General features: G+C 49.1%; 1 protein-coding gene across 2 annotated transcripts; it reads right to left on the bottom strand.

The window, feature by feature from the left end:
* Positions 1 to 3,677: 3,677 nt before the first annotated feature.
* Positions 3,678 to 24,120, bottom strand: KCNJ1 (potassium inwardly rectifying channel subfamily J member 1). Of its 2 annotated transcripts, XM_040085047.1 has the most exons (3): positions 24,011 to 24,120; positions 22,179 to 22,249; positions 3,678 to 8,412 (listed from the first exon to the last, which is right to left on the bottom strand). In XM_040085047.1, the coding sequence occupies exon 3, from the start codon at positions 8,391 to 8,393 to the stop codon at positions 7,278 to 7,280; it is 1,116 nt and encodes a 371-aa protein (XP_039940981.1). In that variant the 5' UTR covers positions 8,394 to 8,412; positions 22,179 to 22,249; positions 24,011 to 24,120; the 3' UTR covers positions 3,678 to 7,277. The 2 variants fall into 2 exon arrangements, with proteins under 2 accessions (XP_039940981.1, XP_039940980.1); XM_040085046.1 differs by lacking the exons at positions 22,179 to 22,249; positions 24,011 to 24,120 and adding an exon at positions 21,731 to 21,822.
* Positions 24,121 to 25,724: the final 1,604 nt, after the last annotated feature.

The following is a 25,724-nucleotide window of genomic DNA, read 5'->3' as shown; positions in this document are numbered from 1 at the left end:
GCCCGTGCCGGGCTGGGCAGGGACAATTCCAGCCCCTGGGAGCGCAGGGCGGCGTGCCCAAGGTCTCTGTGCAGGGGCTGAACGGGGCTGTGCTGGGAGTGTTGGCAGAGGGCACCTGAACACCTTCCCTGGGTTTCTGTCTCCCTCAGGACCCATGTATAATACATACACATCTGTCTGTCTATCTATCTATCTATCTATCTATCTATCTATCTATCTATCTATCTATCCATCTGTCTATCTATCTATCTATCTATCTATCTATCTATGTATCTATCTATCTATCTATCTATCCATCTGTCTATCTATCTATCTATCTATCTATCTATCTATCTATGTATCTATCTATCCATCTGTCTATCCATCTATCTATCTATCTATCCATCTGTCTATCTATCTATCTATCTATCTATCTATGTATCTATCTATCCATCTGTCTATCCATCTATCTATCCATCTATCTGTCCATCCATCTATATTTATCTGTCTATCCATCTATCTATCCATCTATCTATCTATCTATCTATCTATCTATCTATCTATCTATTTATCTATCTGTCTATTTATCTATCTATATCTATCTATCTATCTATATCTATCTATCTATCTATCTATCTATCTGTCTATTTATCTATCTATCTATCTGTCTATCTATCTATCTATCTATCTATCTATCTCTATCTATCTATCCATCCATTTATCTATCTATCTATCTATCTATCTATCTATCTATCTATCTATCTATCCATCTATCCATCTATCTATCCATCTAACTATCTATTGATCTATCCATTTATCTATCTGTCTATCTCTATTTATCTATTACATGTGTTACATCTATACATTACATAGATACATCTATTACCTATACACTTGCCACACTCCTGGAAGTGTTCAGGGCCAGGCTGGATGGGGCTTGGAGCAATGTGGGACCGTGCCCATGGCAGGGGGTGGAATGGAATGAGCCCTTCCAACCCAAACCACTCTGTGATTCCATACAGATTTATGCATATTTCATAGAACAGTATGTGTGTATATATATACACACACACACATATATTTGATATAATTTCATGTGTGTATATACACATATTTGATAGAATGGTGTAATGTAGTGTTAAGGTAAAACAAAACAAGAAGGGGGTTCATCTTGGGGCAGAAGTTTCTGTGGAAGATTTAAAACTTCCCTTAATGCCCCATTTCTGGAGGTTCAAGGCTGACAAGGAGCTGAGCAGCTCCCCAAAATCCTCAGGCAGCACATTCCAAGGTGTGAAGACCCAGGGGTACCAGCATCCCAAGCTAGCTGTGGGAATCTGGGGAGCAGCATCCTGCCCCATAAGGGATAGAGGGGAGCAGGGGGGCTGGCACGGCGGGGAAGGAGATGAGCTTTAAGGTCCCTCCCAGCCCAAATCAGTCTGGGATTCTGCGCTGGTTCCGTGGCAGTGTTCGTGGAGCTCCAGGCACAGCAGCACGAAGGGATGTGATCTGGGCTATCAGAGCCATCCCAAGGGATGTGATGGCTCTGCCACAGTGACTCCTTGGGGGGGTTGGCTCCCTGCTGCGCCTCCAGAGCATGGGGGGCTTCATCTGAACGGGAACCTTGGGCACTGCTGCAAAACTAACACAGTGAGCACTTGGGGATGTCCCGAGGTGGTCTGTGGCAGAATCCTGGAATCAGTGAGTTTGGAAAAGCTCACTGAGTTCACGGAATCCAAGCATTAAACCTGCACCGCTGTGCTGTTGGGTTTTAACAGCTGGGGAAACTGAGGCACAAAGCAGGGAGCAGTGTCTGGTCTGACGTTCCAGAGCAGAGTTCCTTATGGAATACGGCTCCCTCCAGACCCAACCTCGGCGCTCCTGGTCCCCCCGCTCTGCTTTGGGTGCAGCAGCAGCCGATGTTTACAGCCCCCAGCTCTCCACTCACTTCTCCTCCGAATTCAGCACCGAGAATTCCCAACACTTCTGTGAAGGGATTAAATATATCCCGCTAGCACGGCCCGTGCCAGAACGGAGCCACAAAATGCATTGAACTTTGTCTAATAAAACACGGAACAGTCCCAATAAATTCTTGCTTTGCTTTTCAAGGTTGCCGCGGTCGCCCTGCGGAGTTTGGGGCTGCGGAGCGGCTGATCCGCAGGTGAGCGGTGCCATCCTGTGGCAGCGGCACAGAAAACACCGCGGGCATCGCTGCAGCCCTGCATCCCCGATGGTCCCCAGCATCCCCGATGGTCCCCAGCATCCCTGTGCACACCAGCATCCCTGTGCTCCCCAGAATCCCTGTGCTCCCCTGCATCCCTGTGCTCCCCTGCATCCCTGTGCTCCCCTGCATCCCTTTGCTCCCCTGCATCCCTGTGCTCACAAACATCCCTGTACTCCCCTGAATCCCTGTGCCCCCCAGCATCCCTGTGCTCCCCTGCATCCCTTTGCTCCCCTGCATCCCTGTGCTCACAAACATCCCTGTACTCCCCTGAATCCCTGTGCCCCCCAGCATCCCTGTGCTCCCCTGCATCCCTTTGCTCCCCTGCATCCCTGTGCTCACAAACATCCCTGTACTCCCCTGAATCCCTGTGCTCCGCTGCATCCCTGTACTCCCCTGAATCCCTGAGCCCCTCGAATCCCTGTGCTCCCTGCATCCCTGTGCTCCCTGCATCCGTGTGCCCCCCAGCATCCCTGTGCCCCCCAGCATCCCGACCTGTCTCCATGCTGGGCTGTCACAACAGATTAATGTGGTGATTTTGCACAGCTGGTTGGGATGTGGCTGCCCAGGGGGGCAAGGGCTTAATGCTTTCTGTGCTTGACTTGGGCCAGCAGCATGAAAAAGGAGCCTCCAAGTGAGTCTGTCCCATCTCCAGCCTCCCCTCACTCATCCACCTCCCCTGAGCAGGCAGAATTTGTGTGCAGCAGTGAGGTTGTTCAAGTGCAAGTGTCCCCAGGCAGATGCTTCCACCACAAGAATGTCAGCTCGGCCTCAGGAATTATATTTTGTGTATTCGAGCAGCCACAGAGAGAGCTTCAGCCTTCCTCACTCTTGTTCCAGTGATGCTGTTGCAGGGTTAAATGGGATTTAGGGCCAGTGCTGGTGGTGTCAGAGGTTCCTCAAGCTGCAGCAGAAGAATTCACTAGAGGCTTTAGGAACTTGCACAGTTTCCCTCCCTGCTTCCCTTTCTTTGCTCTCATTCCTGGCCTGGTGCTGTGTTTTCTCCCTGCCCCTGTGGGGAGCAGGAGCTGGGCCAGCACCACAACCACGGATGAAGGCAGGGGTGATTTTAGGGGGAAAAATGAGGAGGATATCCTGGCTGCTCCCAGCGGAACTCCCAAGGGTATGACCACCTCAGTTTGCCTGGGGAGATGGAAGGGGATGGGACACCCATCTTGTGTCTTGGCTCACTGCTGACTCGTCTGTGGGTGAGCAGCAGAGTTTCCAGGGAATTGTGTGTGGCAGGAGCTACCCAGGCATTCACTGGCAGCCTGTGACCAGAGGTCTGCCGCAATTCAGCAGTGCAAGGCAGTGGGAGCATCTGAACAGCGTGCCAGGGGGATTTGTTATTATTGTTGTTGTTATTATTGTTATTATCATTTAGGGGTGTCTTTTCACCAGGGCCTCCAAGAGCATGTGTGCAGACAGACAGCAAACCAGCACATGTCATTTCACCAAAAGCGGTTATTTTAATTCATGGCCCTTTCTCCAGCAGTCAGCAGGATGCCTTATTCATTTGCCAGCAGGAGGGTAAATCTATTTCAAAATGATTGAAATATTATGCACAGCTTGAATGAATGTTTAAAATAAATACAGTAGAAGAAACATGTTGTTTGTGAAACGAGAAGATAAATTAGGTTTATTGCAGACACATTATCCCCAAGCCTGGCTGCTTGGCTTTCTCACTGAAATCCTTTAGGCCTTAATCCAGCAGGAATGGTCTGACTCGCTCTACTGGAGGGGCAGGACTTTCTCCTTAGACCTTTGCAGGGTATTCAGCTCCACGGTGTGTCCCAGTTTGTGGGAAAGCCTAAAGGCAGGATGGGCACCCCAAGAGAGCAGGGACCTGCAAGGCTTGAGCAGAGCTGGAGGAGGAAAACCCTGTCAGGGTGAAGAAGCCAGCCTTTGTCTTCCAGTATCAGCTCTGTGGTTCCCTCCAGCCACTTCTGCTCAGCAAGATTACATTTATTTTCATCCTCTTAACTGAACTTTCTTTTAATGGCAGCAGGGGTGACAGCCCCCAAAATAGCTTTCCTCTGGAGGGTGTCCCGAGTGGCCTGGCCCTGATAACCTCCTTCCCGGCCCAGCCTTTATCTGCCGGGTGACAAACAGCTCTCCCTGGACAGCCAGAGGAAATTCCACTCGTTGTTGTGCTGCTGCTGGGCTCTGCCCCGGCTCTATCTGCTGCTGCTGCGGGGCTGGCAGGGCTTCCTGGGGTGACAACCAGCAGGAGGCTCGCTCCGGGATTCCCAGTCAGCTCCCAGTATGATCCCGCTCTCAGGGAGCCTGAGAGCTCAGCCATGGCCCGGTCAGCTCTGGATCCATCCCCTCGAATTTCCTCTGGTCCTGGATCCCTTGCAGTAACACCGAAATACTCAAAAGAACACAGTGACCCTTCCCCGGGTGTGGCTTCCTTGTGCCGCAGGTGTGACTGTCAGGAGAGGGAACACCAGGCAGGATCCACCCCTGCAGGGGGATCAGCTATCTTCCCTTTGAGCTGTGCTGGCACTTCACACTTCTAGAAATGGAACAACACATCCTCATGCTCACGCTGCAGAGACAGGGCGAAAGGTTCCATTGCTGGGTCAGGAAGAACGCTGAGGTTTAGGATTTTGAGGAGGTTTTCCAGGGGCAGTACCTGGAAGTGCACTGTTTAGGGCCCCTCTGAGCTTTGGAGGGTGTGCACCACCTCTTGGACAGGCACTGCAGAGCATTTGATTTGTTTTTCCCACTAGCACTAACATCCCGAACCAGTACTTAAAGCAGGAATCTTCCCTGACTCCTCATAGCACAGCTGGGTTTGACATTTCTAATGGAGCTCCCTTGGACTTGCTATTTTTGTCCAGTGGGGACTTTTTCTGCTTCTGTTAAAGGCATCTTGATGATCTCTTCTCGCAGGGGTAAGAGGAGCAGCTCGTAAGCCCTGAGCACTGACAGTGCCACTTTCTGGGGACATTACACCCAGGGAACTGTACAGGAAGCCTTGGGAGGAAACGCAGCACCAGCTCTGGAAGGATGGAGCAGCCTTTTGGTTCAGACCTCTTTGGGACTCTAGACACATCATTTCCCTTCCCTGCTAGCCCAAGATTTCTGTGCATGGCCACTGATTCCTTGATGTCTGTTTTGGGGGATCAAAACTGTCCTTCCAAGCTGAGCATATGAGGGGCACTGAGGTGATGTGGTGGTTGGGACTGTAAAGTATTTTTTGCAAGGTCGCAATCCAGCACAACTGAAATATCAGGCAGTATCTGTGAGTTACCTCAAAGGTGTCACTCCTGCTTCTCTATTCACAGTTCTGCCTCTGGTGCAGCTGCTTTTGGTAGCTCTGATGTGTGATGAGAGCAGAACTTTGTGTGCTGACCTTTCCATCCAGAGGTGGAGAAGGGTGTGACAGCGGAGTGTGAAGGGTGTGAGGAAAGATTGACACAGCTGAGAATTGGCTTTTAAAGTGCTTTAGTGACATAACTGTTCATAACTTTGCTCTCTGTTCAATGTCAGTGTTTATGTCCCATGTTACAGATGGCGAATCGGAGATACAGAGTAAAGTGATTTGTTCTGACCCAAGAGAAGTGTTCACACTGCACTGGGACTGGGACCTGAACACTCCTGGTTCCCACAGTTTGATTTCCATCCTCACACTGTGCTCATTTGCAGCACAACTTTCTCTTGTCATCATCTGACCTGCTGAATTCTCTCTCCCCTTCTTTTAAAACCACTTAGTCCAGCAGCTTTTAACACTATTTCCATTTTACCACAGCATTGAAAATTGATGAGCTGAGTTACATCACTGGGAAGAGTTCCCAAAAAACTCTTTGGTCTGCCACTAGAACTCTCAGTAACAGAATGAACTGGGGGGAGGGGGAAAACTGACTGTGAGGAAGTAGAAAATCACTAAAAAAGTATTGAAGCTTCATGTTGCATTTATGTCAAAAATCATCCCCAGAAAATGTTCAGCACTACTCAGCTCCCACCAAGCAGGACTTGTTTCCTGTAGGTATACACGTTTGGCTGTAGGGAGGTGAACAGTTTGGACCCAAGTCTGAAGCCAAAGGTTGGTAGGACGCTCCTGGGTTGTGTTTTTGTTTGAACAAGACCCTTGCGCTTCAAAGGAGAAGATAATCTCTGTTTGCATTGGGGATTTTTTTTTTTTTGGAAGGATACATCCAGAGCTGGGAATTTCCTCTCTTCTCCCAGTGGAGTGCTTTCTGCCAGGTGTCAAGGAATCAATGTGTTCTCCCCACCTTTCTGGAGAGTTGTCTTCAAATGTTTCCCTGTTCCCTATCCAGGCAGCTCCTGGGGCAGTGAAGAGCAGCTGAAGGCTGGGACAGTTGGGAATAAGCTGCAAAATTTCCTTTGTCCCAGAGTGGGTCTCTGCTTCTCCTTGGTTTTTCAGTTTTCTTTTCCATTTGGCTCTTTTCCCCTGAAAGGAGTCAACGGCTTTCAGATGGGAGAAGTCACATTTTAGAGTTGGAGATGCAGCAGCTTGGCCCAAACTCTGCCTTCTCTATTTCCTAAGCTTGTCCCATCCCTTACTGCTCTGTCCTGCATCTGTACCAGCCCCAAAGAAAGAGGGAAAGAATTGTTTCAGAACATTCAAAGGTGCTCAAGTTCCAGAGCCAGAGTCTGTATTCATTGAGGACTTTGGCAACCAGAATTTTTTTTTTTTGATGTTTTGGCTCCTAAGTCTCTTAGGTTTCTTTAGCTTTGCCTTCTGTCTCACCTTTTCACATTCTCCATCCACCAGCTGTGTATCTTTAACATCCTAAAATTTCTTTCCATCTTTTCAGGCTTTTTAACACCTTTGCATGCCCCTGAAAACTTCGGTGAGTTGGACATTCCAACATAGCAGCTTCATTAAATGTCCCATAGATATAAAAATATAAATTCTATGAAATATATATAGTGTAGTTAAATAGAGATCACTGGTATGCTGCTCCTCTTTGATTGGAGGCTTTTGAGAAAACAAATGCTGGGTTAGAGCAAACCCAAACCTGTGCTTCTATTTTGTTTCACTGAGTTATTTATTAATCCTCTCAAGACTTAATTCTCTCTGAAAACTCAGTCCCATGAATACCTGGCACTACATTTTTGTGTCGCTGGTTTCATTGACTTCAGACAAGACAAAGCCAGGATTGTCATAACCTTTCTTCTCTTTGGCTTTGGCTTCCTTCTCGTTGTAGAGACAGAAGGCACAGTGGGGAGTCTCCACGGCCACTGTCTTGCTGAAGTTCTGGAAGTCCACTCTGTATTTCCCTTCTTTGGTCTTGGACACGATGGGAGCGAAGCGGTACCCCCAGAGCACCTCCTCGGGGATGTAGGATGTCCTCACCTGGCAGGTGGCACTGGTGGCCTCCACAGTGCCATCCAAGAACACCACCAGCTCAAAGTCCTGCTGCAGGAGGGTTTCTGCTGCCATGTGGAAGAAGGGGCTGTTCTTGTCTATGATGTGGTAAATGGTGAGGGGTGAGATGAAGAAGAGATTCTCATTGCCAGCGTCCACTACGAATTCGATGTTGACCTGGTCCAGGATGATGGTCTCCCCCTCGGGGGTGATGGTGGTCTTCAACAGCTTCCCGTAGATGTGGCTCCCGATGAGCAGGCTCTTGCGGAGGTTGGCCACGCGGATCAGGAGGCAGAGCTTCCCCCCGCGCTTGCTGATGACAGCGTTCTTGCTGAACGTGATAGTCTTGGCTCGGTTCTTGGACCTGGAGATCTTGGCCAGGATGGCCCCACACATGAAGGAGTTGATGATGACGCCCAGGATGGACTGGAAGATGAGCAGGAAGATGGCAGTGGCACACTGCTCCGTGACGCACCTGAAGCCGTACCCGATGGTCACCTGGGTCTCCAGGGAGAAGAGGAAGGCTGAGGTGAGGCCGTTGATGTTCTCCACGCAGGGGGTGTGGTTGATGGAGGGGTTGAACTCGGGCAGGTCTTTGTGGATGTAGGCCACGACGTACCAGAGCAGCCCAAACAGGAACCAGCTGCCCAGGAAGGCGGAGATGAAGATGGTCATCTTGTACCTCCACCTGAGGTCCAGGATGGTTGTCCATATGTCAATCAGGAAGACAAATCTGGACTGTTCCACGTTGCCAAACTCAATGTTGCACCTCCCATCCTTGGAGACCAGCCTGGCCCGGCGCCGGCTGCGCTCCCGGAGGTGGCTGGTGAAGCGTTCCCGGAGGTAGCTAAACATCCCCGCTGCTGACAGGGCTCTGCGGGGTGAGAAACAACAACCAGTGGGGTTTAACCTCTACCTGCAGGCCAGGGGGAAACTCTGACTCAGGCTCAAGACACTTGTTTAGGACGAAGTTATATAATTTGCATATTTTCCCACAGTTGGTGGGGAAGGGTTCCAGTAAGCTGGTAAGGAAACTCAGAGTTCCTTGCCTAAGGAGCATTCCAGCAAAAAACAATCATTTAGGCTTGCTCAATAAACTCCGAGTCAGTCAAGTGTTAATATTGTCCTGTGCTCAGTTGTGTAAGTGAAGCCTGGAGCGGCAGTAACTCCATTGTGAGCATATGTGGGCGAAACTGCTGGTTTGGAGACTTTTCTGCCTTTTAGGAGATGAATCCTGGTCTGTTGATGCAGTTTTGTGTGCATCTTGACATTAGGAGACCCTGGATGAAATGTGGATAGCAAATTTAGGGACAAAGGGCAGCAGATGCAGAAGGCATAATTAAGCCAGATACGCAGTTATTTTTAATGTGATTAGAGATAGGGTTAGGAGGTGTGAAATTCAGACCCTGGAGTCACACAAGCATCTCAAATAGGATTATTAAGTGAGAACAAATGAAAAGATTAAGCTCCAGCAGGAGAATTTGGGTGTTTGCTCACCACAAAGGTGATGCTAAGATTAAAAATGGATTTCTGAACCTGATCCTTTAAAGGAATGTCCCTCTTATTTTGTCCTTTATGACTGACCATGTTAACAACAGGCCCAGGGAACAAGAGTCATTGATGGAGAAAATGCTACAGATGTGTTCAGACTGCAATTTGGATCAACCTACATCTGAAAAATTCTGATTCTTGGAGTTACTCAGACACACAGGTTTGGGGAGAGGCTGATGCACTGCAGAGTCAGACACTGCCTGGGATGTTCATGGACCATCCTAGGGCCTGATATTGACTTAGAACTTAGGAGTTCTTAGAAATAATTGATTTCTGAGTTTATCACCCTTGAAGCATAAAATGTGTTTGGTTGCCAGAGTGCACAGTGAGCCCGCCCTCGACCCATGTGTGCCTTTTTATTTAGCTTTTGCTGAACAAAATCCTTCTCGAGTGGCTGAATGAGCTGTGCGCTACGGTCATGTGCCCTGGGGCAAAATGCTGCAGCTTCCAAACATAGTAAGAACTTGAGGGGAAAATATTCTGACTCACACGGGGGTGTTCTGAGCCTGCTGGGTCTCTGAGGAGGAGAATCCCCAGCCACACAGGTTTGGGGTTCCTGCAGCTGCCGTGGGGATGTTTCCTTTGGGAAAACCTGTGAGTGCACCTGGAGTCAGATGTTGAGGGTTTCGTGTTTCTATTGTTACTTTACCTTCCCAATAGGAAGGGACAGTAAAATGAGCCTTAGGAATGGCTTTTTTTGAGCAAGCTAAAGATGCTACACCCTTATCTCAAACCCTGCCTCCTATCACCAGCCCACCCAGGCTTCCTTTTGGTCAGCAGCAAAATGCTTGGGCTCAAATTCGTGGCCAGTGGACTGCCCAAATTTTGCTTGATTTCATGTGCTTGAGTATTTGTGGCAAGAGCAGTTTACCTCTCCTAAGCTCTAATTTCATATATCCAAAAGGAGGATAATCCCAAGGGAGCCATTAGAGACTAGTGGGAGTTTATTGTGAATTTTGTCTCATTTAAGTGTAGCCATTTAAACACTGGAGAAGTATGTGCCAGTGGTACAGCTGACACCAAGCACCCCCTCTGACCACTCCCCTTGCAACCACAACAGCTTTATAAAGTATAAAATTGCTGTTTGGCAATGTCCCTTTATCCCATAAACTTAGAAAAGCTGCCTGATGTCTCAGCTGGCTAAACCAGAAATCCTCCCATCAGACCCAGTCGCAGGCACCAGAAAACACCTCCACGTGTGCCGATCAGTAGCAAAGAGAAAATACTAAATTATCAAGGACGGAGTCTAAGTACAAATTCATTGCATTTTGTAAACCCAGAAGTAATTCTATTATTTAATGTCCTTGTAAGTATCAGCAGCTCTAAGAATAAATTTATTTCTCTGTCTCTTGCAGCTGCCTTCTTTCTGCACTTGGACTGAATCACCTTCCTCCCCTGCTCAATAAAAGAAAACAATGAAGGTCACTTTGTACTGTACCTTTTCACCCTTTTGCTGTTGAATTTATTTGTTGCAAATGGAGCTGGCAGAAGTTAAACTTTAAGCCCATATTTGAGGAAAGGGGAACGAGGCCACACTTTCCTGAACAATTCTCAAGTTTTATTTTCCTGATGCACTTTTAATATGTCCGTGCTAATGCATAGTTTGAGCGGAAATAAAATATTCCTGTGTAACACATTATTCCAAGAAATTTTCCAGGGTTTAGACTTACTGTGCAAAAGCACCCAACTTCAGCTGGCCCTTGTGTTCATTTTGTCCTTTTCTGCAGGAATGTGAACAGTGGCACCCAACTTCAGCTGGCCCTTGTGTTCATTTTGTCCTTTTCTGCAGGAATGTGAACACTGGCTTTACCAGAATGGCAGGGTGAAATTTTGGGATGCCCCACCTTGTACGTTGTTAACTGCACATGCACTCCTTCGGCATAGAGGGGCTTCTAACCTCAGGGAATAAAAGTGAAGGAGAGAAACCTGCATGAATTCTGATTTCTAATCCACCCATGTCCTCACAGCAGGGGTCATGATAAATATTTATCCCAGTTCTGATCCAGCCTCCACTGGAAACCTCCTGGAATCTGAGTGAGGATCTGGACGTGCAATTGGACAGATGACAACCACAGAAGAGCTGAGAACAAGATGCTCAGCCTGGATCCTTGAAAACAGGTCCCCAGCTCCACCATTCTTCTCCTGCCTCTTTAAACCATCCATGGCCCCTCCTGAGGCTCCTTTGCAAGCCCGGCTTAAGCTACCCCCAAGTAGATCAAACAGGCAGAAGAATTACACCTCTCCTCAGGCAGGATGACAAAGGAATTCTCCTTTCAACAAATCCCTTGCCCCCACACACAGCTGAAATGTGTTGATTTGCTTCAGCAGGAGAAAAATTCCCTCCTGGATAAGCATGCTGTGAGTATATCACCAACTGTCTGGAGAAGATTATATAAAGCAAGTTATATAATCCAGCAATTAAAGGCCCTTTAATTCGAATCAGCTATATCCTAGCTAATGTTCACCAGGATATGTTTCCTGTTGGGCCCAAAGAAACAGGGCACTGCTGTCTGTCAGGAGTGTGGGATTCTGTGTCCTGGGACTTGGGGAGGGTGCTGCTATAAACACAAAGTGTTGATAGAGGGTTCACTGCTCCAGCTCCTGCACAGGGGGACATTCACCAATAAAAACTCCATGAATACCCATCACCTGTCAAGGTTCTGTGAAAACAAGGAGGTCCCACTCCTCTGGCCCAGTCACATATTTCCCAGTGACCACTGAGGAAGCAGAAGCTTTTATGTTTCCATTCTCAGCTTTCCAAGCACTCCAGCACTGCCTCCATCCCAAATACCTGAGAGCTGTTACCTGTATTTCTGCCTGCTCTCTGCAGCCCTACAAGTGGATAACACCAATCCTTGCTGTTCCTGAGCAGATGGAGCTCCTCTGCTCCCTCAGGAATGCTACTGAGTGCCTCTCTTTGCTCTTACTTCCTTTCAACTGGTCTGTTTTGGGGAAAAAAAAAAAAAAATGGATGTGGGGGATAACAACATTCAATTGTTCCTTGGGTAAATTTCAGCTCAGGGAATTGGCTTTCATCCCAGCCACGTGCAGCTCTTGAGGAGATCAGAGGGGAAAGGAAGGAAAAGGTGCTGAAAGTTTGATGGAGGCCTGACAAGAAGGAGGTTCCATCTGCTCTTTCCCTGAAGTTCTGGTGTCCGTGGCTCCACACTCATTCCCTCCCTGGCAGCAGCGGGTGTGGGAGCCCAGCTGGCACAAAGGGATCATTAGGGGGAGACAGAGCAGCTCCCTGAGCCCGCAGCCTGCCGTAGAAATACATCTTTGTTAGGGATTCAGAGGAACTCCTAAGCAGCTTAGGTAGAAGAAAGGGGATACAGAGTTAAAGGATTATTTTTTTTTTTTTCTTCAGTCCTGTTCAGTTCTTTGCAAAACTCCGATCTTCTTTCAGTCCTTTCTGTGTTTTTCTTTTTGTTGAGCTTTCTCTGAACAAAGTATGCGAAATATCCAATCCTTAATACCTTATCAAAACCATTTTTATTAGAATAGCAAACTCTAACTCTTACTCTCATGGTGTATTATCTCCTGGCTGCTTCACTACAGAGCCCTTGGGGGAGGAGAGCTCATTTACCCTTTGCCAGCCACCCTGGGCAGAGCAGGAATGGGCCTTTTGGGATGGGATTGAGCAGGAATGGTCCTGTTGGGATGGGATTGAGCAGGAATGGGCCTGTTGGGATGGGTCTGAGCAGGAATGGTCCTGTTGGGATGGGTCTGAGCAGGAATGGGCCTGTTGGGATGGGATTGAGCAGGAATGGTCCTGTTGGGATGGGTCTGAGCAGGAATGGTCCTGTTGGGATGGGTCTGAGCAGGAATGGGCCTGTTGGGATGGGATTGAGCAGGAATGGGCCTGTTGGGATGGGATTGAGCAGGAATGGGCCTGTTGGGGTGGGATTGAGCAGGAATGGTCCTGTTGGGATGGGATTGAGCAGGAATGGGCCTGTTGGGATGGGATTGAGCAGGAATGGGCCTGTTGGGGTGGGATTGAGCAGGAATGGGCCTGTTGGGGTGGGATTGAGCAGGAATGGGTGTGTTGGGATGGGATTGAGCAGGAATGGGCCTGTTGGGATGGAATTGAGCAGGAATGGGCCTGTTGGGATGGGATTGAGCAGGAATGGGTGTGTTGGGATGGGATTGAGCAGGAATGGGCCTGTTGGGATGGGATTGAGCAGGAATGGGCCTGTTGGGATGGGATTGAGCAGGAATGGGCCTGTTGGGATGGGATGGGATGGAATGGGATGGGATGGGATGGGATGGGGAGCAGGAATGGGCCTGCTGGGGTGGGATTCAACAGGAATGGGCCTGTTGGGATGGGATGGGATGGGATGGGATGGGATGGGATGGGATGGGATGGGATGGGATGGGATAGGATGGGATGGAGAGCAGGAATGGGCCTGTTGGGATGGGATGGAGAGCAGGAATGGGCCTGTTGGGATGGGATGGAGAGCAGGAATGGGCCTGTTGGGATGGGATGGAGAGCAGGAATGGGCCTGCTGGGATGGGATTCAACAGGAATGGGCCTGTTGGGATGGGATGGGATGGGATGGGATGGGATGGGATGGGATGGGATGGGATAGGATGGGATGGAGAGCAGGAATGGGCCTGTTGGGATGGGATGGAGAGCAGGAATGGGCCTGTTGGGATGGGACTGAGCAGAAATTAGCCTGTTGGGATGGGATTGAGCAGGAATGGGCCTGTTGGGATGGGATGGGATGGGATAGGATGGGATGGAGAGCAGGAATGGGCCTGTTGGGATGGGATGGAGAGCGGGAATGGGCCTGTTGGGATGGGATGGAGAGCGGGAATGGGCCTGTTGGGAGGGGATAGCAGTCGCACCATTCTGTCTCATTGCTTATATCAAAATCAGAATCAAGGAGTGTCACAGAGAGCTGAATCAATTGGGAGTGGAAGAAAATCTAAGGTCCCTAAAGCAGGCAGTGTGCCTTGGGGTCTGTCTGTACAAAACCTGAATTGAACCATCTCTGAGCATCCTCCTGAGGGACACATCTGCCAAGGGACCAGACCTGCTGGCACTGGCAAGGTTCCTTCTTGGCCCTGGCGATGCCACCATGGAATATTTATCCCTGGAAGCAGCTTGGAGCACTGAGCACTGTGGCTGTGCCTCCAGAGTGCTGCCTGAATTGCCAGTTCCATGTGGGAAATGTGATCCTTCCATCCGGCTCAGTGCTAAGCTGGAATCTTGTCACAGCTCCAGCCCAAGTGACTGCATTTGCCTAAAGCTCAAGTGGAATTTCAAGTGGATACCCCAAAGGATCTCATCACCTGCCTTGCCCTCTCTCCTGCTAAACAGAATTACTGAGAGGTGCCCGAGCTGCTCTTTTCCATGCAGGAGAGGCAGAGGGATACTTGCCTGCCTGGGGGCTGGGCAGCAACACATAATATCCACTGGAAAATTGGAATATCCTTGGAAGAGGTGTGTGGGAGCACACAGTTCTTTGGGAGCACGCAGTGCAGAAATCACTGAAGCGCCACACTGTCCCCCTTAGATGGGAGACTGGGGGAGGTTTCATCCTCCTGTCCCAGATCTGCATGAAGCAGGACTGGCCCAGCCCAGCAGGAACAAACAGGACATGCACAGTCCCCTCCCTTCCCCTTCTCATGTCCTGGCTTTTAGGAACAGAACCACACCAGCTCTGTCATCTCTGGGATGTAGGGACTCTACAGGAGCAGTTGGTTGCTCAAGGGACTCAGTCACCTCAGAAGTGCTGCCCTGCCCTGCCCTGCCCTGCCCTGCCCTGCCCGGGGGGTTCTGCCCCTCTGCCTTGCATGAGATTTTCTCTGCTTTGTAGGGTTTGGCACCTGCTGTGCTGCTGAGCAGCCCCAGTGCGACTTGAGTTCCCCTTGGCCACCTTCCAGTCGTATTTCTGTGATAGCAAACAGTCACTAATTCCACCCAGGAATGTTGTGCCCTGTACACATGCTTTGAAAGGAGGGGCTGCAGTTCCCCCCACAAAGCTGAGGGGAAGAAATAATTCCCTCATGGGAACGTAGTGAATAAATGAAAGAACAGGCTCTGCAGCACCGGGGACTCAAGCAAATCTTGTTTTCTGAAAGCTTAGGGGTATTTGGGGTCCTCAAAGGTTAAAATAATTACCTCAGATGTATAAATAAAGGATTTACAGCAATAAAGACATTACTGTCATTGTTAGCAATTAATAATACAGTAATTAGTGCCGAGCATAAATTAATCCAGGGCTGCATTTGCTGGGGGAGAGTTAAAAGCTTCAGCTGACTGAGAGCAAAGAACACATCCCTTACACAAACACTGGAAAGCTTTGGTAGGGGAACAGAAGCAGCATTTCCTCCTATCCTGGCCCACGGCCCCTCTGGGAATGTGGCACTTGGAAACACCTCTGGCTGCACAAAACCATCTGCCAGCATTCAGCAACAATCACTTCACAGGCACCAGAGAAAACATCACTATTGGATATTTTTGCAGTGCCAGGTTCATTCCGCAGCTGGACTGAACCTCCCACTGCACCTTCTGCTGGGACAGGGAATTGCCAGGCACCAGCTCAGGGTGCAGCCACGCTAAGACGTTACCTCTGGACACAGAGAACCGGGAGCTGAGCTGTCTTTCCAGCAGGACTTCTCAACAGAAATAATTTTTATTTTCAGACAAATAGGTTTCCACTGAAAATATTCATGTTTTAGTAGGAAATCGCTGTCTAGGAGAGATGATTTCTCAAGTAAATGGTATCTTTTGAAATTTTTAATTTGGCCAAAAAAATCCCCACAAATAATTCTCATTGTAATAGAGTTGTGTGTGATATGTTGTGGTTGCATGAGAAAAAAAAAAATTTAGGGATTTGACTCACCCCCAGTGGTGTACTAGATTTGTGTTCTACTTCCAGAGAATTGATTTTGATGGGCTGAGAAGCTTTGAACATAAAGTCTTTTGCTTTTAGCTGGATTTCTTAAGGCAGGTTTTGTGTGGCTACTTCTACTCCGTGTTGCCAGACAAAGGCACTGCCCCGTGAATGTGTGAGTGCAAATGGAAATGGGTTCTCACCTGGACATGTGGAATTGATCTGAACGCAGTGAGCCCTCAGCAGTGAGGGCTGGGAGGTAAAAGCTGCACAAACACCCCCGAAAAGCCACAGGGAGAACGGGCAGAGTCATGTGAGCCAATTGTGCACATTCCCCATCCTGGAGTCCTATGCTGAGGCATTTAAGCGGTTGAATCATTAACTCCCATTTTGTTTCTCCAGGCTGGCAATGTCAAGTGTCAGTCACCAGTGGCTGCAGGAGCCCAAAGGCAGCAGGTTCTGGGCTTGGGGACACAGCAGGGGACAGACTTTCCCAAGGCAAAGCCACCTGTGAGCACTGACAGGTCTAACCCTGCTCTGCTGTCAGGATACCTCAGCACCCAGCACTGGCTTGCCAGATAAAAGCTCTACTCCTGTACAGGCTTCTCTCCAAAGTGCCGGTGAATTTAAGCTGATATTGCTCTGGTCCTGCCCCAGCTCTGGGGGTGGGAGCAGAGGACTCAGCACTGAGGAACTCAGTGGGTTGGGAAGGGGTTCTCCTTACTCAGGGCACAGGAGGAGCATTGCAGCTCCTCTGTCCGGGCTCTGCACAAGGACAAAAACAAGACAGCAAATGTGTGACACAAACTCTCCCCACTGCAGTTCAGAGAGGAGCCAATTCCGGCTCTGGAGCAGAGACACCGTAAAGGGGACCTCAGAACACACCCAAGAGCCTGGCTGGCCCTGCCCTGCATCCCTGGGGGCAGGACTTGATGTGCTCTGGGGATACTCTCTGTGTGAGAGCCTGAGGAGGGTAAGGGAAAGGCAAACAAACCCCTACCCCAGTGTGGGACTGCAGCAGCAAGAGCTGCTCTGCGTTTTCAGGATACAGACCCCAAAAAGCTGCTGGTACCCCTGGTGTGAATGCCATCCTGGGCATCATTGCTCTGCTGCCGTCTCTCCCCTGCTTACAGGGAAAACCCCAGTCAGCCAGGGAATATTTTCATGGGATGTGAAGAGCACTGTCCCCACCTTCGGCTGAAATTCCAGCAGCCCAGCCTTTGGTGCTTATCAAGGTGACTTTGGTTTCTAAACTAGGCAAACTCCCCCTGCGCTGTGCTGGTTTGGAGCCAATAACCCAAGCAGAGCAGAGCAGTCTGTCACACCGGTCTGGATAAGCCAGACTCAAGCCCTGCTTTGCCAGGTTTCCATTGGGAATGCCAGCCCCTGAGCGCTTCCCAGCCAGCAGGATTGGAGAGGAAGGACTGGGAGATGCACAGTAGGATGTGATAGGTGGTAGCTGCATTCCCCACCCCCCCTGAGATGGTTCATGTGAGGATTCACTGGCCTGGAAACAGCAGTTGTTGAGCTGGGGCCCTGACTCTGTGGGCTCAGATGTTTCCATCTCTAACTCCTGGTCCCTGTCTGCAAAGGAAATAAGAATCATTTCTCTACTTCACATGCAACGTGAGGCTATTTTCAGGCTGAGGCTGGGGTTTCACCAGGTGTTATTTTACTGCCCAGCACCCTCTGCCCTGCCCTGTTAGAGTACTACCGTTGCTTCAGTAGTAACTGCAGCGATCCCTGGGCACAGCTGTCAGGGATTCTGAGATCTTTCTGGAGCACTGGGGTGCTATAAATAGAATTTATTGCTACCTGTTTCCCAGAGAAGGCAGTTCTTTCACATTTTATCCCTTTCTTCATGTAAACACAGAAGAAGGTGAGGAAAGCTTTCTCTCAAGATCAAAGTGTGTGTGGAGCTCTTCCCTTGGATCATTTACATCACTGAACTGTGTGTGAAGCATTTTCCAGCTCTGCCTGCCTCACTTGCCGGGGATTAGAGGCTGCACTGCAGCCTGAGGTGTGTGCTGCTCATTACTTAGCACATCTCAGCCCCTTCATTAAATAACAGTACTCTGATAGCAAATCCCACAGACACATAGTTTACAGAGGACTTTCTACCCTTAGTTCTTCTGCTGCTGTTCTCTGTTCCTGGCTCTGCTGTTCCTCGGATTTGGGGTTGTTTTGCAATCCAAGTTGTCCCTGTTTCCTGAATTGCTGTATGTAGGATCAGTTTCTCTTAGTTAGGAACAGTAACAAACCCTGTGCTTCATGGTCATGTGCTTGGTTCCTCTGAATGTGCCCTGCCTCTCATTCAGGAGTTTCCCAGCGGATGTGGTGAAAGGAACATCATTCCAGACTTGCTCTCCATTAACAGACATTTTGGATTCAGCTTTTGAACTCAGTTTTTACCTCAGAAGCATAAAGGTCCTCCCTGATATCTGCAGTCAAAGTCAGGTGGGCCACAGTGGCACAACAGGGAATGGGAGCATCTGAGGGGAGAATGCAGCCTCTTAATTCTCACTGTGCACGCAGGAAGCAAAGAAACCACTGGTGACCCCAGAGAATTGCTCAGAAGGGAAAGGATTCTTTGCATTCCTGAACGGATGTGCTTTCCTTTTGGATAATACAGGTTTTCTGCCCCATGAATTCCTTTAAGTGCCTGTCCATGTGGCTATGAGCTGACACTGAAGCACATCAGCCACTAGCTGTTGATTTTCCCTGCTCCCCTGTTGTTCCCTGGCACGGGCTGATTCTCCACCTTGAAGCAGCCCAGGCTGCACCATCACAGATCAGGTACCAGTGCCTGGGAAGGTTCCTGTCCATCACACGTGCTCCACGCTGGGACTGAGGGGTTCCTGAGGCCTGATTCCCGTGATTTTCAACAGCATCTAGTCCCATTCCAATCTCACCTCAGCAATTTCCATCCCTCAACTCTCCCTGGCTCCCGCCCCAAGGTGTGGATAGCAGCCCTGATTCCAGGGATGCACGGCACAGCCTGCAGCCCCTGCCAGGGCCTTTAGGCTCAGCCCAGGATTTAGGCTGTGAGAAGCCTGACTTCAGAACTTCCCAGCTGAACTCAGAGCTGGTAAAGGCACTTTGTGCTCTTTGGTACAGGGTCTGATAAAGCAGATTTTGTCCATCTGGATTAGAGTCTGCTTGTGCCCAGCAGATTGGTTAAAATGTTCCTGGGATTTATTACAATTTAATGCCGTGGAAGCTAAACAAATTTCAGGAACAATTTTGAGGATCAGATCTCAGCAGGCAGCTATTTGCCTAATGTCCTACTTTTTTATACGTCTCTTGCACAAAGAAAATAGCTTTTAGTTACACGGGAACCTGATTATTCCCTGAAATACTGAAAATTGCCCCTTTCCAGGCCATTTCCTGCTGTCAGGGGCATGCTCAGTGCCCTTGGAAAGTGCTGGGGAGCACGAGCTGCAGATCTAAAGGCAGGAACACTCTGCTTTGCCTGGGATACGCAATATTTCACCACCAAGGCTTTTTCTATCCCAATCCTAACAGTTACTTTCGTGCTCCTAATTAATTCTATGAGTGTAATTGACTTGCAAGACATTCTTGGCTTGCAGAGTGCACGGAGTGAATTATTGACCCGTCACATGGGTCATTGATGTGAGGAGACGTCAGAACAAACTGGGTGCAAAGCAGCTACTTTGCATTCCTAATAGCAAATGTAAGCCATTAATAATTGTGCTGCCTGCTGCACTCAGAGCCTGCACAATTTGGGTTTGACATGCATATGGCTGAGTTCATCCTCAGTGTAATTTGAAATTCATTGGGCACGGACTTCATCTCCTTCTGCCGCTTGAAAATCTCTCCTGTGCCGAGATGTGCTATGCTAATTCCAGAGTTTATGGCTGACTTGAGATGTTACATTTGAAAAATCAAATCCAATTAAATCAACTTATTACCAAGGTCAGAGACCAGCATCCAGCACATTTATTCCTTGCTATTTCACAGCAAGGAGTAAACTTAGGGAGCAGATTCTGTCTTAACCCCAAACCAAACTAATCTGTCCTAATCAAATGGCTTTTGGCTGCAGGACCTAGGAAGTGCAGTCAAGTGATAAAGCATTCCCCAGAGTCCAAATAGCTGAGCTGAATTCCCAACTTCCCACTTTTCTTCTGTGCACTATGGGACAAATATTCTCCTCTTTGTGCCTGTTTCCCCATCTGCTCAAAGATGGAAGAGGAACAAGGGGATTGGGTGGATAAATTCAATGACTGCAAAGTTTTGAGACCTCTTGATCGTGGAGCTGTGGACTGGTAACAGCATCAGCTTGCTGTAGTCAGAGTTGGAACAGAGCACAGATTTTAGGAGAGTCTGAATAAGAGATGCCCCATTGCTGTATTGGAGGCACCTGTTTGTAATCTGAAGGGAAAAAAGTGCCACGTGTATAATACCTCAGTATTCTCAGCAAGGAGTGAAACAGAGGGAATATACAATGGCTTTTGGAGGGGGACAAATATAACGCTGATTTGCAGATCCTTTTGCAAATTAAAGCCTTAAGTTTAGATTTATGATGAGCTCCCACACTGTGCAAGGCTTTGTATTTAAATTACACCATCACCAAGTGGTTCTTTCTGCCTCTTATTGTTCAGCACCTAATGCAGTTCCTGCAGGAGGTCCTTATGTTCCAGACAGAACCAGACAGAAAAGTGAGAGCAATGTTGACCTCTTGGACTTCCTTTATGTATATCCCACTGTTCCACTTCCAGGGAAAAACAGCTTAACCTGTCCAGGCATCTCACATCCTTCCCACTCATTTAGGAGCTTAAATCTTGATGGAATTTTCTATGCTGGTGACTCATTCCACCAACCTGAGGGAACTCATTCAAGCAACTCCAATGCCTCAGATTTCCTCTCAGTTCTCAAAAAGTGGAATTTCAAAGTGAATTGCTTCAAACTTTCCGTGATCATCAGCTACACAAGAAGTTCTAGGTATCAAAATTCCTATTTTAAGCTTCTGCTTCTGTTAAGAAGTTGAACCTGGGACATAATTAGTTCTTCTAAGTCTAAGAACAACTTAGTTGTTCTAAGTTGAACCTGGGGCTAAATTACTTCCAAAACTGAAGCTCTGACCTCAACCATTAATAAGCTTTTAAAAATCTTGTATCAGTTGTGCCACTTCGTGTAGATTCAATTATGCAGCAAACCTCAGGATGTTATTTGAGCTTTCCAGAGTTCTACAGAAGTGGTGTAAAACCCATGAAGGATTTACTCTCACCTCACTTTACCCTTTCAAAAGTTTGACGAGCCCAGGCAGCTCATTTCAGAGTGGCCCCAGAGCTGCAGTTTGTATCTGAGGGCTGAAGGAGTTGTTCTTCAGGGCGTATCCTCACACCCAGGGTGACAAGATTAGGCACAGCCCCCAAATTTAAACGAAAAAGAGAAGTGAGATGGACTCCTCTCGATATTAAACATCCACACACACAGAGTGGCCGTTCAGGTGGCAGCAGCTCTGCCCTGTGATGCACATGTCACTTGTATCTCTGCCTGCCTTTCCCTTTGGGATGGGCATTCCAAGGGCTTCCAGCAGTACCTGGCTGCTCGTTACCCCTTCTGGGTTCCCCTGTGTGCAGTTCTGCCCGCAGCACAGAAAGAGGTTTGGGAGAGTTTATTAAAGCCTGAGCCAAGTTAAATTCCCTTGCTTTTCCCATGGAATGCTGCAGAGGAAGCAGGTTCCCACATCCCAGCCCTGCTTTCCTCCTCACCAAAACCACCCAAGCTATTTCAAACCACCACACTTGTGACAGCAAGAAGGGAACAAACCCTTACCTGAGTGAGGCTCGGCAGGGAGGGTGTGCCCTCATCAGCCCCGTGCTGCTCCCTGCTCCTGCTCTGGGGACAGGGCTCCTGGAGATCTCTGGGGGCACCCAGAGCACTGGAACTGAGCTCTAAAGCTCCTTTTCTCGGCAGGCAGGCTGAGCTGCAGTCCAGGCAGGGTGTGTGGTGCTGGTGCAGCTTTGGGATTGCGTGCCCAGCGAACACACAGCGGGCACTCCTGGGGCAGCCGGGCTGGGAAGGGGGAGTTCCATTCCTGAGTCAACCTGCCCTGATTCCTGCTGCAATCCAGAGATTTAGGGATGTGCCTTGGTCACAAGGGGGCTGAGGTGAGCTGCTGAACCCACAACACTCCTCTGGAGCTCTGAGCTCCTCTTGGGAAGTGCCCTTCCCACCACCACCCCTGCAAGAACCCTGCAGTTCCCCAGGATGTGCTGCTCACCAGTGCAGGGGTGCGTCCACGGGACTTCTGCCAGAGAGGTGAACTCCCAGAGCTGCACTCTTACATTTCTCCTGTCAAGGACAAACAACAAATTTGGATGGAGCTGGAACCCAGCAAGAATCTCATGGCAAGAAATTGAAGCATCTCTTTTTCCCTCACCTGTCTCCCTACCTCCCACCACCATCTCCTTCACATCCAAACACAAATCCGTGATTAAGGCTTAGTGCCCTTTGCCCTCATCCTCTCCCACTCCACACATCGCTCCCACTAAGCAGGGCTGTGTTTCCAAGTCTCCACACACTCTCCCCTCAATGTCTCCTTGCCAACCTTGCTTCTGTCTGGAATTATAAGGACCTCCTGCAGGAGCTGCAGTAGATGCCAAGGCACAAAGAGCCACTGGACAATTGATTTAGGTACTCAAAGAGTCCTAAAATCCCTAGAGTTCCGTGTCCTCTGCATCCACATCCAGCTCCTCGCTCATGTGCTCTGTGCTGCCTTGTCCAGCTGCCTGGTGGGATCCAGCAGCCCCAGCTGTGAGCAGGGATCCAGAGCCAAGGGCTCTGTCTCAGGAGCATTGCCCTGCGTGTGGACAACACCTGTAACTGTGAGAAGCTCTTACACTGCACCTCTTTGGGCTTCTGGGACAGAGTTTCACTCAAGAGCGGCAGCTCTCAGGTAAGCACCTATGGAAAAAGGCCATGGTATAGGAAATACAGGCCGAGTACGAATGGTCACTTGTTCCTTCATGATCATTCAAACCATTACCTGGTTATTTTTGTATTTCTATAAGGGAGATTTTCCCCCTCTTGTGCACTGAAGTTGCATGATGCAGAAAATTAGTTTGTTTAAGCAAGAGCTCTTATGGTGTCTTTCATCAAATGTTCTCTGAGAACATTACTAATAATTCATTAAAGCAGCACTGTCAGCTAGAACACTTTTAATTACCATTTTCTGACAAGTCAACCCTTAACTGGTATGCCCTGATTTTTAAATTTATTACTAACACATATGCAGATGTTTCTCTTTCCCTGCTGATGTTTATAGGGGTTGAGAAAAGCAGTTGACTGTGAGATTAAGGAAGTGAACCCCACACTACACGTTGTCATGCCCAAAATGGAGGAGAACTTAAGGGCAGTTACTTTTTTTAACTTTAGAAGTTTTGAGAACCTTGTTCCTGGAGCTCTGAGAATCTCCTGCAGCTGAGCTTGGTTCTGGGGAACTGAAACACCTCCCAGCTCAGGTAGGGCTGTGGAAACCTTGAGCTGATGCTCATTAACTGTCCACTTACACATGCTTAATTAGCCCTTCAGTTACTCTGAAGTTACTTAAGTCACTCTGAAGCCCAGGTGGCTGCTGCTAACACAGGGTTAAACAGCAATGCTGGCAGTTCCCACAGAAATCTAACATGCTCTCAGCTTGTGCCAGCTCATCCCACCCCAGTGTTTCACAGAGCTGAGGTTTAAGGCCCTTCTAGCCCCATGACACTGTCAGAAATCCACCCAGCATTTCCAGAGAGGAGCGATGCCTGAACAGCCATCACCTGCACTCGGTGTCTGAGGTGACTCCAGCAGATGCAGAGATTTTCTTGGCAGTGCTCTCTTCAGTAGCTGCTTAGCGGGAGCAGAAATGGAGGCAGAGAACTGGCAAATGACTGCCCAAGGAGAGGTGAGCCAGTGACAAAGCAGACTAGAATTCACACATGCTATTCCAAAAAATAAAAGGATTTTTCGGTTCCCCTGCTGCAGTCCTGACATGGCAAATTTGTGCAAGGAGGCAGAAGGGACAGTCTCTAGGGAAATATGGTGGGGAAACAGTAGAACAGAGCCCCTTACCTTGTGTCTGACCCAGGGCAGGTGCCTGCAGAAGGGAGATGGGAGAGGAGCTGTCCGTGTCCCCTAGACCAGGGAACTTCCACAGAACTTGGGTCCAGCGGCTCCTGCATCGAAGGAAGAGAGCCCAAGGCCCTCCTTGGCTTTTATGTGTGGCTGTGGCAGCTCAGACTGGCTGCCAGCTCATCTGTATGCAATGGCTCATTAATGCTGGGCCTCATCTGTACGGGGCATGTGGCAGGCAGGGGAATGGGCTGCAGGATGGATGGAAAGTCAGGGGAAGAGCTGGGCTGCCAGAGTTAAAAAGTAATGCAGCGTTACCTGGGGGTGCTGACGTTACTGCTGCTGCCACCAACACCTGCGCCTCGTGTCCCACCAGCACAGGCACAGCACAAGTGCCTTGGCCACCTGTGAGCTTCAGGCCTTTCCTTTGCATGGGGAGATGGTTTGGGCAAGAACCAGGCGCCTCTTGATGCTCCCCATGCGCTGCAGAACCCTCTGCAGCCTGATTTAATGGGGCTGTGCTCTATGAGCTGGCAGTGTCCTTGCCCAAAGTCCTGGTCTAACTTTCCCCCCCAGATCTGAGCAGAACCCCTGAGTCCATCCGAGCCCTTTGCAAAGGAGGTGCAGCAGGGGTGACCCCACTGCTGTGGGGCTGCAGGAGTGACCTCACTGAGGCTGCTGTCACCTTGGAGCTTGAAGAAATGTCTGGGTTTTGTGGTCCTCAATCCTCTGCATCCTGAGGGACCGAGTGACCAAGGCCTGGGGAGATCCCACTCACCTGCAGACACAGAAACGAGGTGTCTGATAAAGGCAGCTCTGGTTCCCCTCGTGCTCAGGAGGCATCCCTTCCCTTTCAGACAGGTGTCCAGGGCTGCACTGCTCTGCACAGGTGCCCATCCCTCTCCATAAGCAGAGAATGGCTGGGGCATGTTGTTTTGGAGGCCCTACTGTAAGTAAATGAGTTCTTCCCTCCACAGCCAGCAGCCTGGAAGCTGCTCTTCCCTTGGGGACAGAGCAACAAGCACCCAGTGCCTCTGGTCACCACCAGGGACAGCTGGAAATGGGATCCCCCGAGGCTCGAGGAACTTGGGAACAGGATTTGTGCATTCAAAACAAGTTCTTTAAGGCTTGGGCAGAGCCAGGTCTGCTCAGAGTTGAACCAGACGAGCTTTGTGGCTCAGGGAGGAAGGGTTTGCCCCGCAGCGCTCCGAGGACAAAAGCACTGGAACAAGGAATTAACTCTGTTATTAGACACCCCTTCCTTTTAATAGCTCTGTAATTAATAACAAATTTGATCACACTCAGGCAGCCCTTTTCATCCACAAAGCGTGTCAATCCATCTGTTACACCTCCTGATATTCCTGGCAGGCAGGTGTGTTACACCAACACCTTTGGGCTTTTACAGCACCAGGAACTGAGGATGGAATTGCTCCAGACCCTGTACCAGGAGCTGATTGATGAGCTACACTCTGAAAGAACCTGATTATTTTTATACCCTACCGACTACACTCAGGATTCCCATCTTTTTCACCTATTGGCAGCTCATGATGGCACAAATTAATTTTCTTGCATCACTTAACACACTGCAGATTGTTTAACATAATTTTCCAAAGCATCTGGCTGGTTCTCCTGCGCTGAAACTCAATGGGATTTTCCCCTCTAGCTTCAAAGAGCATAGCTGAGCCCTTAAAGGGATTTACTTCTGTTAAATATT

This window comes from Hirundo rustica, chromosome 23 (genome assembly GCF_015227805.2).
Source record: "Hirundo rustica isolate bHirRus1 chromosome 23, bHirRus1.pri.v3, whole genome shotgun sequence".
NCBI classification, from domain to species: Eukaryota; Metazoa; Chordata; class Aves; order Passeriformes; family Hirundinidae; genus Hirundo; species Hirundo rustica.
This window is presented reverse-complemented; position numbering and strand designations above follow the sequence as displayed.